General features: G+C 48.8%; 2 protein-coding genes across 2 annotated transcripts; one reads left to right on the forward strand and one right to left on the reverse strand.

The window, feature by feature from the left end:
- Positions 1-1014: 1014 nt before the first annotated feature.
- PHB2 (prohibitin 2) lies at positions 1015-8568 on the reverse strand. Its single transcript, XM_088159090.1, has 9 exons — positions 8213-8568; positions 8048-8132; positions 7893-7972; positions 7308-7492; positions 4318-4447; positions 3773-3876; positions 3268-3345; positions 2405-2718; positions 1015-1600 (listed from the first exon to the last, which is right to left on the reverse strand). Exons 1-8 carry the CDS (start codon positions 8337-8339, stop codon positions 2638-2640), a joined length of 870 nt encoding a protein of 289 aa, XP_088015216.1. The 5' UTR covers positions 8340-8568; the 3' UTR covers positions 1015-1600; positions 2405-2637.
- A 3-nt stretch (positions 8569-8571) lies between these two features.
- EMG1 (EMG1 N1-specific pseudouridine methyltransferase) lies at positions 8572-12626 on the forward strand. The gene is made up of 6 exons (XM_014884198.2): positions 8572-8733; positions 8828-8929; positions 9272-9413; positions 9775-9833; positions 11379-11528; positions 12296-12626. The coding sequence occupies exons 1-6, from the start codon at positions 8596-8598 to the stop codon at positions 12407-12409; spliced, it is 705 nt and encodes a 234-aa protein (XP_014739684.2). The 5' UTR covers positions 8572-8595; the 3' UTR covers positions 12410-12626.
- Positions 12627-12702: the final 76 nt, after the last annotated feature.

Consider the following 12702-nt stretch of genomic DNA (forward strand, 5'->3'; position numbering starts at 1 on the left):
GTTAATTGGTCAGAGAAATGAGGGTCCCACTGCACTCAGGGCCAGCCTCACCACCGTGTACACCTTCTTGCACCACAACACAAGGAGGATATAAAAATATTATATGTCCAAAGGAGGGCAACAAAGACAGCAAGGAGAGGTGTGACTTAAGAGGAGCAGCTGAGGATACAAAGTTAGTCCAGTCTGGAGAAGACTGACCTAATACCTCCTCATCAGGGGCAGCAGAAGGGGGGCGCTGATCTCTTCTCTTTGGTGTCCAGCAACAGGACACAGGGAGTGTCTTAAAGCTGCATAGGGGGAGGTTCAGATTGGGTATCAGAAAAACAGGGTCATTTACAGGATGGCCAACCTCCCCAGGGGACCAGTCCTGACCCTGAGTCTGTCTCTGTTCAAGACACGCTTAGACAATGCTCTCACTTATAGTTCAATTCCTAGGTTGTCCCGGACTTGATCCTTGTGAGTCCCTTCCAACTTAGGACATTCTATGATTCTCTGGTGCTGTGATAACCTCCAAGTCCTAAATCTCAGTATAGGGCAGCCCAGAGAAACAGCAAAGAACACTACTCCTAAAGAACACAAGCTCTTACTGTTGAAATGCAAGCAAAAGAGAATTTAGTCAGTGGAGGAAAATTTCTCCTCCTCTTTTCAGCCAGGAAAGCAGTGAGGGGAAAAAGCCCAAGGTGTAACAATGGAAGCCAGGACACAGTATAGAGATGCTTCTGTGACCTGGAAAAGCAGGTAAACCTATCCTCATCTGCAGCCCTTACAGGCAGCTAAGGAACCAGCCCTGGTTACTCACACAGCTGTATGAGTATCCAAACATCTTTCTTCTCTTCCCATACTGTGATGATCTGCCAGTGACCATGAGTGTTTTTCTATCTTTTGTCCCTCTCCCTTTATCATCCTCATTCTAATTTCAACCAAATAAAATCTCTGTTCCACCTCCCACTACATAAAATAACCTCTTTTTTTTTTTTTTTTTCATGCACTAAGCACACTTAGACACAATATAAATTTGGTTGATTTTTTTTTTAATTTTTACAAATATTTGAAAGCATCACTGAGCAGACAGTGACACAAGTAAGATATTCCAGCAGTGACAGGCACCCAATGAATGGCATTGTCCTGAATTCAGTCCCAGGTTCTCTTGGGATCAAGAGTGAAAGAGAAACAAAATTTACTACAAAAAAAGCCTGTTGCTGATGGCAGAAGAACTCCCTCATTTGGCCAAAAAAGAATTTGATATCCTACACATATCTAAATATTAATGAAGATTAGAGGCAAATATCCACATGGGTTAATACCAGTAATCCCCTTTGCCCACTCTCCAAATTTAACTGGTGGGATGAGGAAGGAATTACAGCTGCCTAGAGGCAGAGCCCATTCCTGTAACTGACCATTCCTGTAAGTGAATCGCCACAGATGGAGCAGAGGCATGGGGACCAAATCTGGCTACTGGATTAAAAACTTCATAGTGAGGACAAAAAATACTAGTGGAGGGAGTTCAAAGATCCTCACTCTTATCTTCTGCTGGTCAGCGACACTGGTTCTAGGAATCTTCAGCTTCTTTCATTTCTTCCCTTTGAGTAGGAGACTGTCACTGAAAGGGAGACAGAAGGGAGTCATCAGTCCAGAAAGCACAAGCAAAGCTGCACCAGCCCCTCAATATGGATTCTGAGGTATGGGGTGTCACACCCAAAGGATCTGGACTTCCAAGTCTTTCCTATTAGGCAGGGTTTTTTTCCAAAGCCCCTTAAATCTTCTGGAACAATATGGCACAATCTGGTCAGAGGCGACGAAGAAGAATGTTATAATCAAAGATCCCACAGAGAAGAAACCAATCCTGGTTTCCCTTCTCAATTCTGAGAAACTGAAGCTTTTAGCAGCATCCTGTTAGCTCAGTTGGCACTGCCTTTTTCAGTAAACACTGGACAGATTAGGCAAAGGTACCAAACTCCTGACAGCTCTGAAAGCAGGAAATGAGGTGCTCTCGCATGAACTGGAAAGCTTCTGGAGAGTAACAAAAGCGTCTTCCCTAGAGATCGTCACCCCAAACCACCACAAATACCCATGATCATCTGCCTGCCTCCTTACAGCCCTGTCTGCCATGACCACAGCATGCCCTGTACATGTGATAGATCAGAGAACGCTCCACAGTTACTCCTGCCTTTCCCATGCAAGGCTCCTTATGAGGCACACATGGAGCTCCAATTACTCTGTGTATGTTTGTGTGGTCCATGCTAGGAAAGCTTCAAGTTTCACATCACAAATGGGAACTGAGGTAGAGGTTGGAATAAACTTGCTGAGGCCAAAACAGCCCAGGCCAGAAACATCCTAGGCACCAGGAAACAGCAACACCCTGGTTCCAGTACTAACAAAAGGATTAAAATGTACAGTGCCTTACCTTCCTCTGTGTCAGCAGAAGCAGTAAGGGATGGAGGATGGGAAAGAAAAAAAAAACAAGAGTTAATGGATTAGATTTAACAAAAATCCCCATTTCCACAGTAGGAGAGGCTGGTCTCTACTTGGCTGTATCCCCTGGCATCAGGCTCCCTTTAGAAAAAGATCCTCAGAGTGCTTCAGAAAGGAGAGCAGCTTCTCAAGTAAGGTGCAGACAAATCCAGGCACCCAGCCCCTTTACCTGGTGAAGGCCTCATCCTGCAGGTTCAGTACCAAGTTATCTGCTGTGAGATACACACGGTTTTGTGAGGCAGCAATCTGAAAAAGAAAGACATTGCAGACACGGCATCAGGGACTAAAAAATGCACATGGAGGAATAGCACCAGGAACCTACCTCCCCTTTCAGATACAGTACTCTTGTTTCCTTCATTTAAGACCTCTGTTAAATCAACACAATTCCCCACAATAACTCCTAACTTCCCGACTTCTCACCTCAGAGCCATCAGACTTTCTAAAATAAGTGCTCATTCTGTCTCTGTCACAAAGACCTTTGATCCCACATTTATCTGTCCCCCTTTCTCAGCTGCAGGTAACCAGAAGCTTTCGGTGGCTGCAGCTGAAGATGGGTGATGGAATCTGATGTGGATCTGGCCTTGTCATATGAAGGGCATGAACTCTGAGCCTCCAATCTAATTGCAGATCCTTGCTAAGTCTTAAGCTCTACTTGAGCGGAGAAGGGCTGGGCAGGAACAAAGATCAGGACAGGGCAGATCACATTCGCCTTAAATTCATCATGTGGCTACTGGACTGGGGGAACAGCACAAGGACTGCAAAAGGACAAAAGGAATTCTGTGTCCCAGTGCTCACCGTTTTTGAGATGTTTTGAGCAGCTCGGATCTTACGTAGCTTGATGTAGCCTGGATTCCTGCTGAGAGCTTCCCCAAGGTACAAGGGAAAAAAGTTAAGGAAAAGCCCACAAACAGAAGCCGCTTATCCCCAAGGAATTCTTCCTAAGCCATATTAAAGAACATCTTAGTGGGTAAAAAGCAATCTGTATCCCAGTAACATGGGCCTTTGGGTAGGCATATTGTCATTTACCCCAGTTAAGAACATTACAGATTATGGTCACACACAGCCAATAAAAGTTAAACTTTACAGTAAGGAGGGCAGGCCCACGGCCTTCTCTGCTCTGGCCTGTCACCTCAGATGTACCTCACTCCAGCCGACTGGAGAAGGGGGGGGGAAAAAGAACAGTGACCTACTTGAAGCTATCATCCGATCACAGTCTCCTAAGCATGAGCCCAATGTGAGAGATTCTCAGGCCTGTCCAGCTCACAAGCCACATCCCACAAAATCTCCCGAAGCAGGATATCATCTTGGCAGCTGTCGCTTCCCCCTCGGCCTGAACTATCTTCTGCTTCTGCTCCTGCTTGGCCTTCTCCACCAGGAATTGGGCGCGCTGTGCCTCCTGCTGGGCTGCAGGGAGAAGGGACACAGGCATTGGAACCACACAGTGTCTTCCATCAGAACCTGAGAGCTGAGGCCCAGGAGCTCTGTTTCCCAAAGAACCGGTAACATTCTGGGACCACATCCAAGTACAGAACATATCCTGAGAGCACTTTACCTTTTCTTGAGTAAAACCTACAGTACCCAGACCCTCCACATATAACTTCCACAGCGAGTGACAGAGTCCCAGTCTGAAGAAGAACCTCAGTTTTGGGAATTCAGTCCCTCTAATGGTCTATCCCATTAGCTACGGCCTTCTGGTAACACTTGCAAAATAAACCTGTTTAGCTCTGTTACTAAGAGATTTGTAACCCTGTACTTGTACTCATACAGCGACACAGCAGTGACACACTAGCCCAAATTCCACCTCCTTGTTTAATAATTCAGTGAAAAGGCACCAATGGAACTCACCCACTTGCTTAGCCTCCACAGCAGCTGTGTATTCACGACTGAAACTGAGCTCTGTGATGGCTACATCATCCAGGATGAGGCTGAAATCCTTGGCTCTCTCTGTCAGTTCTCGCCTAATGAGCAGAGACACCTGAAACACAAGCCCAGCAACAAGAGTAGTACCAAGCACAGGGCATTTTGCACTTCCTGCACACTCCAAAAGTGAAGCACAACTGCTCTTCAGTGTCAGGAGAGACATTCCCAACCCAAGCTCCAAACCATGGTGTTCTAGGGTGATGTTATGGTGTTTGTATCTCCAATCGTGTGTTCTGATTATGTGTGGTATTATGTCCTGTGCTTTCAGGACTGAATCTGAAAGTGAAGGTTTGTTTTGTCTTGTTATCAGCTGGCTCACCTCCACCATGGTCTGTGTTTAGGAGAGGCTTAGCTCTGCTTGCTGCTTAGCTTAGCTCTGCTTGCTGCTTAGCTTATCTTTGTTCGCTTCTGCCTGTTTTTCTTTTCTTTGCTTTGCCCTTGCTTTTGCTTATTAGTTAGTTCAGCTAGACAGTCCAATTTTTTCCCTGGACTGGTTTTTTTTCCCCTCTCCCTTTCCTGAATACCATCTGAACCTCTTCCAGACAGGGACCTGGGAAACACCAAGAAACACCAGGAGTCTGCATTCTGTCACTTGCAGCAGTCATTCCCCAGCATCGGAGACTGACAACTGGGCAACCACTCGCCAGAGGGACTTTCTGAGTTTGTCATCCCTTCAGAACAGTGAAAGAGTTTTTTTGTCAGCTGGTGTTGTTTTTTTGTGCTGGGGAGTGTTTCGTTTGTTAAATAAACAGGTTTTTTTCCACTCCTCTCTGAGGAAATTCTTCCCGAACCCGGTGGTGGGGGGAGTCGTGGTGGGGGTTTGCTGTTTGGGGGCTCCTTCCGGAGGTTTTCTCCCTAATTTGCCCTAAACCAGGACACATGGACATCAACAACATCTCTGAATAACATATCCACAGCCACAAAAAGCGTTTCTGTAACTCTACTACAGCTCATTTGTAGTTACTACTTAACTGTTCTATGCAAGTAGCACTGCGAAAGTAAAAAAAACTTGAAAAGTGGCTTTTGCTTTCACATCCTGCCACATCCAGTTCCAAAGTTCCCAGTTTTGGCAATAAGCATGTCCTTCTCCACCTTGGATTTGCCACTGTTTGCAGCCTGTGCTTTCATAACTGTACTCCAACACAGAAAAAGAATTGACCATATAATTTTTTTAACCTGTATCACATATCTTAATTACAGTAGCTACTTGTCTAGTGTAGCTACTGCACTTTTTTTGGCTGCTTTGGGTGAGTGCTGCTGCTAGATACTTTGATTTATTCTCCATTTACTTGCCAGCACTTTTTTCAGGCAGCCTGACAAGTCCTGCACTAAATATTGACTTAAACAAAAAGTATTGCTACAGTATCACATGCTTGGCCAGTCAAGCATTTGCTTTTACTTTAACTGCAGCTGTTTCTGAGCAGAACGCTAAATAGCGACACAAACCTTTCCTGTGTGAACTGTGAGTGCACAACTACACAAAATCACTTGATTTTTTTCTGGCTACCAATCCCTTCAATCCCACATCACTTTAAAATAACAAGAACTGGATGGATACATGACAAGAAGACAAATGCAGTTCAGTTTGTTCAAAAATTTCAGAGATCAAAGAATGATTCTTATCTGAAATCACAGATGCTTAAGAGCCTTTGCTTCCAATACAGCCAAAACCCCCAGAGATATTCTTTGCAGTCCCATCCTCTCCCCGCATTTTCTTTCTACATGAAGACTAAAAAAACCTTCCACTTCACTCCATGTGGATGAGCACAAAACCTTGAAGCCCCTGACCGGGGGATACAGATCATTTCTCATTACAAAATCTGGACACTCAGTTCTACTCTTTGGTTCTTTTGACATGGATCAGAGATGTGGTCTCTGAGAGTTGAGAGATGTTTTGTATTTTATCTAACTACTCTTCCTCTTCAGCACCCTCCTGGTCCTGCAGGACCTCCTCTAAAACCTTTCAAAACAAGACCAGCACCTCCCCTCTGCGCCAGCTGCTACAAGTGATGATAACTCTCAAAATCCCCGGCAAGCATACTATTATAATACAAACTTTCACAAACAGGCATTTTTTAAGCTAGGTATTTCTAATATTTTAGAACACTCCTCCAGAGCGTCCTCCCCAGAGGACAATCTAAGCTTTTTCTAATCAGTGCCTGCAGGGAGAGTGCCAAGACAACTGAGCCAGGCTCTTCTCAGTGATGTCCAACAATAGGACATGGGCAGAAAGTGGAACATAGGAAGTTCCACCTAAGTATGAGGAATAACTTCTTTACTGTGCAGGTGACAGAGCACTGTAACAGGCTGCTCAGGGAAGTTGTGGAGTTTCCCTCACTGGAGACATTCAAGAACCATCTGGATGCAATCTTCCACATGTGCCATGTGCTCTGGGATGACTTTGCTTGAGCAGGGAGGCTGGACCAGATGGCCCACGGTGGTCCCTTCCAATCTGACCCATTCTGTGATTGTAAATGGAAGTGATTTGCTACCCTTCTGCAGCATCTATCACTGACAGGTTAGTGCTTTGTTAACTGCTCATTCCCACTATTTTTCAGATTTTTCAAAATGGTTGAATTTGCTCCAACAGTCATTCGGAGACCTGTATTTTTAAATCCTGTTCCACTGACACCTGTGGATCATGAAGCAAACCAGCTCTCCCTCTCTCAGTGTTACACTTTGGTGCAGTTTCGCACTCTGTGTACCAACGAAGCCAGTTTCCTCCTCAGATACTGCCAGTACAGTACGTGTACACGTATTGAAATCAAACTGTACATGGGACACACCTGCCATGTGGATGCCGCATCCACCAGCTGAACACAGTCATCCTTCCTTCACCTGCCACAACACTCCCCCCACTCATCGCTCTGCAGTTCCCCTGTGAGCTGACCCAAGCCTGCCGTGGCAGGGCTCACCTGGGCTCTCTGTGTGATGAGCTGCGAGGCATTAAACTTGGCCACGACGCTCTTGAGCACCTCGTTGACAATGGAAGGCAGGACGCGCTCCTCATAGTCCAGCCCCAGGCGCTGGTACATGCTGGGAAGCTCGGCCGCGTTGGGCCGCGTCAGCACACGCAGGGAGATGTTCACCATCTGCAGGTCTGTGGGGACAGCAAGGGGGTCAGGGGCCTGCGGGGAGCTGGAGAGCCCCTCTCCATCAGGGACTGCTGTGATGGGACAAGGAACAATCGGCACCAACTGGGAGAAGGATGTTTTGGCTGGGAATTATGAAGACATCCAATGCGGAGAGGGTGGTGAGGCACTGGCATAAGTTGCCCAGGGAAACTGTGGATGCCCCAGCCCTGGAGGTGTTCAAGAACAGGTCAGATAGGGATTTAAGCAACCTGGTATGGTGAAAGGTGTCACTACTCTCGGCAAAAAATTGTGAATAATCTTTAGGGCCTATTCCAACCCCTTAACATTCCATAATTATCTGAGGAGCGCAGAACTACGGCCGAATTCCTGTCCCGTGCTTCCCACCTCGTGGCCCCTCTCGCTCACCTTTGGAACCAGTGGGGGAGGAGATTTTCCGCGGCCGCGCTCGGATGTCATAGATGATAGGATACTGGAACCAGGGGATCCTGCGGGAGGTGGAGGCGCGTTAGGGGCGAGGGCCCCGCCAGGTCAGGGGGGGCCGGGTGGGGGCCGGGCCCTACCTGAAGTGCAGCCCCTCGGCCAGGATGGTGTCCTGCTGCACGCCGCCGATCCGGTTGAAGAAGATGGCGCGCTGGCCGCCCTCCACTGCGGGGAGAGAGCGGGGGCTTGGTCAGCGCGAGCGGCGGGCACGAAGGCTCCCAGGGGTTGGGGGTGACTCCACTCACCAATGAAGACGGACTCTCGCACGCCGTAGGCCAGGGCACCGGCGCCCAGGAGCAGCTTAAGCGCGGTGCCGACGCCGCGGGGCCCGGTCGGCAGCCGTCCCGCCAGGTCCTTCAGGTTCTGCGCCATGATCGCCCCGCCGCCGCCCCCGCCGGGAAGGACACCGGAAGGAGCGACCGCTGTGGCGCTCCGGCGGGAAACCGCGGAGCTAGGAGTGTACCTCTGCCCCTTCCCGCCCCTAGCACTCGCCTTCCGGCGCGGCGGCCGCGGCGCTCAGGAAGCGGGTCCGGCCGGAGCCAGATAGAGGGCGCGCCCCGGCGCCATCTTGGGTGGCCGCGGCGGGAAGGGCGGGGCCAGGGAGGGGCTGGCGGGGCCTCGTGACAAAATGGCGGCGCCCAGGCGGCCACGTGGGGATGTGCAGGATGAGGAGGATGATGAAGGGCGCTCAGTGGCGGGCAAGCGGCCCCGCGGGCAGCGGCGGCTCCTGGTTGTGCTGGAGGGAGCGAGTCTGGAGACCGTGAAGGTAAGGGCGGGGCGAGGTCGGGGCAGGTCAGGCCGTGCCGCACCGCACCGCGGATCCTCTCGTTCCCTGCTACCTGTCCGTAATTTGGCCGTAGGTGGGGAAGACGTTCGAGCTGCTCAACTGCGACAAGCATAAGGCGCTGCTGCTACGGAACGGCCGGGACCCCGGGGAGGTGCGGCCTGACATCACCCACCAGGTACCCGCTGGGTCCGGCGGCGCCTGTGGCGGCCTGGGCTGCTCGGGGTAGCCCGGCAAGGCGGCTCGGGGCGATCGTCCCTCGGCTCCAGGGGTCCGCTTGTGCCCCTGGAGCCCGGGGGTGAGTTTGGCCTCCCCCGTTATGTTGGTGGGTTTTAAATTGAGTTGATTTTTGGGTCTGGACTTGATTTCTTAGCACTACAGCATTACGTTCCGTAGTTGGATGAGCTTTCAGCCTCAATATCGGTCCCTTCTACATTTGTGGGGGCTAACTCTCAATTTTCCCTAGAATTCTCTCTCGCGTGCCTTTCTATTTCCAGTACCGCGTTCTTTTCACTTTCAGAGTCTCCTGATGCTCATGGACAGTCCCCTGAATCGGGCTGGGCTCCTGCAGGTTTATATCCATACCAAGAAGAATGTTCTCATTGAAGTAAATCCCCAGACCAGAATCCCAAGAACTTTCGATCGATTCTGTGGTCTTATGGGTAAGTGATTCAAACTCTGCACCAGCTATAGAATAATGCAGGCAGGTGGTCAGGATTGGAGGACCTTTTGGGAAAAGTCAAAAACTGGCACTGACCATAAAATGTGAAAATGAGAAAAGAGCGAAGAAGTGAAAGCCTTTTCCTGGGCTGTTCCAGGGTTCATACCCCAGTTGTGTGCTCCTTAGCACAATGGGGAGTGCCCGCAGGAGGTTGTGCTGTCAGCAAAATAACTTTTTTCAGGCTGTGATGGGAACTCTAAAGGTGGGCTTTTTGTGTACTTCAGCTCAGGCAAAGCATGGGATTCCTCCAGCAGATTACCGCACAGATTAAGTGATTTTTTTTCTTCTTTTCTCTTTGCCAGTTCAGCTGCTGCATAAGCTCAGTGTTAGAGCAGCTGATGGGCCTCAGAAACTGCTGAAGGTAAATATTCTGTAACTGTTCACAGCTAATGTTGGAACATTGTAACGGCAATGTAGGAGGGATTTTTTTTGAGCGGGGGTCCTGGTTGTGGGTGTGGCTGCTATGCTATTCCCTCACATCATTGCTGGGAGTCCTGGTTTCAGGGGGGCTCTCCCATATGCTACCTGGATAGGAGCTGCTGCTGCAGGAAGGAAACCCCAAACACACCTGTCTTTGGAGATGAGGGATCTGTTTCCTCACTTGAGCCTGACTGCCATGCCTGGGTATTGACACTTTTCAGGTACAGCTTTTAAAATGGCAGAGAGAGGTGGAAATGAAGATATAATTAACTTGAATGGCTTCTGTAGTCACAGAGGGGAAGACTGGATAAACCATAGGGACAAAGGATTTATCATGATACCGGATTCCTCGGATGAAGAACTACCCTTGTTGCTGGAAATGCCAGGAAAGCAGCAGCCTGAGGAAGGTGATGGTGATGTCATCTTGGCAGAGAAGACTTGGCCCTAGCCAGTATATCTGCCTGAGGACACAGATCAGCAGGCAGGGACAAGGAGCAGCCTTTCCCACGCAGGGCTCTCATAAACCTGGCTTGAGGAACGTACCAGAACAAGGAGCTGCTGGCTGAGCAGGACCTCACTGTGCTGTTCCTCAGAGAGCAGCAAGACTCCCAGAGCTGAAGAATTAATCATGACTTAAATGTGTTTTGTAACTTTCTTCTGGAAAATCCAGATTCCTCAAAGAAGGAGAGTGGTTTTAAATCCCAACAGCAGCCTGCTTGCCAGCCAAGACAAGACAGTTGCTAAAGGGGACTATAGGTCCTCCATGCCTTCCTTGTGTGCCTGTTTCAAGAGCATCTTCCAGATACACACTGAGACTGGCAACATCTGGACACACCTGCTGGGGTTTGTTCTGTCCCTCTGCCTGGGGATCCTGACCATGGTGTACTTCATGGCTTCTTTACAGGAGAAGGTGTTGTTTGAGATGCTCTTCCTGGGAGCAGTGCTGTGCCTCAGCTTCTCCTGGCTATTCCATATTGCCTGTTGTCACTTGGAGAAGATCTTGTGGACTTCTCTGATTTTGGATTATTCAGGAATTACACTGCTGGTCACGGGGAGCTCTGCTACGTATTCTACTGCTCCCCACAGCCAAGACTTCTACCTATACGTCATCTGTATCCTGGGCATATCTATGATCACTGAGCCTCAACCCATCTGGGGTTGCTTTTGCTCAAGGACCTGGGTGTATTTGGTGGGTAATCAGGGGGACAGGGAAACCTTAAAAAGATTTGATTTTTGGACAAGGACAGTCTGTGATATAGAATTTTGTATGTAATGTTGGTTGTGGAATAACACCACCACTGTATTTTGTAAATACCATGGACAATGAGGATGGATTACTCCAGATGCATCAGTCATGAGCTCCTGACACAGCCTGCAACCAGCTGATGAATTTTTTGTTTGTCTGTTGCTTTTAGCAAACAATGGATCTAGCTATGTGTCAGAGTCTGTTACCTCTACACCCCTATTAACTTTCTGCTTTCTGTAGGTGATTAAAAATCCAGTCAGCGACCATCTTCCCGTGGGCTGCATGAAGATTGGTACCTCTTTTGCAGTGTCACAGGTGTCAGATCTGCGTGAGCTGGTTCCTGCAGCAGAGCCAGTTGTCATTGTGGTGGGAGCTTTTGCCCACGGGTCGGTAAGTGTGTGTATCTCTTACCTGAGGTTGTAAAAAGGTTTCAGTCTGAGTATGGAGGTTTTATCTGCCCTTTTTTTGGCTTGGTTTCCCCTCCATCCAGCCCCCCATTTTTCCCCTTATGCTTGTCAAAAAAAGGCCCAAAACTGCAACACTTGGGACTGTTCTCCCTCCCAAGGGGCGGGGGCATTAGTGAAAGCTAGCAGTTTCCCTCCTGAGGAAATACTGTGCCTCTCCAGTTGTTAGGGTTGGAAGGGATCTCTGGAGATCCAGTCCAGCCCCCTGCCAAGGCAAGGTTGCCTGGAGCAGGTGACACAGGAATATGTCCAGGTGGACTTTGAATGTCTCCAGAGATGGAGACTCCACAATCTCCCTGGACAGCCTGTTCCAGTGCTCTGCCACCCTCAGTGTAAAGAAGTTCTTCCTCATGTTGAGGTGAAACTTCTTGTGCTTTAGTTCATGGCCACTGCTCCTCCTCTGTCACCGGCCACCAGAAGAAAGAGTCTGGCACCTTCCTCTTGGCACCCACCCTTGAGATATTTACGTGCATTAATGAGATCCCCTCAGTCTTCTCTTCCCTAGACAAAACAGGCCCTGCAGTCTCTCCTCATAAGAGATGGTTCTGTGTCCTAATAATCTTTCTAGCCTCTGCTGGACTCTCTCCAGTGGCTCCTTGCCTGTCTTGTACTAATGGAGGTGAGGCTTAATAAAAACTTTTTGCAACTTTGTTGTTTTTTTTTTTTCCTATTTCTCTCCCCCTCTTCTCCCAGGTCAATGTTGACTACACAGAAAAGATGGTCTCCATCAGCAACTATCCCCTTTCTGCTGCCCTAACGTGTGCTAAAATTACTACTGCCTTTGAGGAAGTGTGGGGAGTAGTATGAGCTACTGCTGTCATGATGGACTTGTATACAGTGACTTCACATTCTGAAAAGGCTCTTTAACTTGGATATGGACCTGGTGCAGCTTTTGGGCTCCTGGAAAACACTTCAACATCGTCCTTGTAGCTTCTGAAGCAATGCGACTTTAAATGGACTGCCCCACTGACCCTTTTTCCTATTAAAGGTACCTTTTTTGATTAAAAAGTGCTTGTGAATTTAACTTTCTCATTTTTCATATGTGGGCTGGCTGGATCCCCTTATAGCAGGGACTTGGCCCAAATTTGTCCCAGAACTGG

Source organism: Sturnus vulgaris, chromosome 2, assembly GCF_052056855.1.
Source record: "Sturnus vulgaris isolate bStuVul1 chromosome 2, bStuVul1.hap1, whole genome shotgun sequence".
Classification (NCBI taxonomy): domain Eukaryota; kingdom Metazoa; phylum Chordata; class Aves; order Passeriformes; family Sturnidae; genus Sturnus; species Sturnus vulgaris.

What these genes read in the sequence shown, in the direction of transcription:
- PHB2 (XM_088159090.1), bottom strand. Translation starts at nt 8,339, where the DNA reads ATGGCGCAGAACCTGAAGGACCTGGCGGGACGGCTGCCGACCGGGCCC. An exon ending in TCATCACACAGAGAGCCCAG is followed by an intron (nt 4,448 to 7,307) that starts GTGAGCCCTGCC and finishes CTTGTGTTTCAG; the next exon opens with GTGTCTCTGCTCATTAGGCG. An exon ending in AAGCGACAGCTGCCAAGATG is followed by an intron (nt 3,346 to 3,772) that starts ATATCCTGCTTC and finishes TTTCCCTTGTAC; the next exon opens with CTTGGGGAAGCTCTCAGCAG.
- EMG1 (XM_014884198.2), top strand. Translation starts at nt 8,596, where the DNA reads ATGGCGGCGCCCAGGCGGCCACGTGGGGATGTGCAGGATGAGGAGGAT. An exon ending in CGAGTCTGGAGACCGTGAAG is followed by an intron (nt 8,734 to 8,827) that starts GTAAGGGCGGGG and finishes ATTTGGCCGTAG; the next exon opens with GTGGGGAAGACGTTCGAGCT. An exon ending in GGCCTGACATCACCCACCAG is followed by an intron (nt 8,930 to 9,271) that starts GTACCCGCTGGG and finishes TTTCACTTTCAG; the next exon opens with AGTCTCCTGATGCTCATGGA.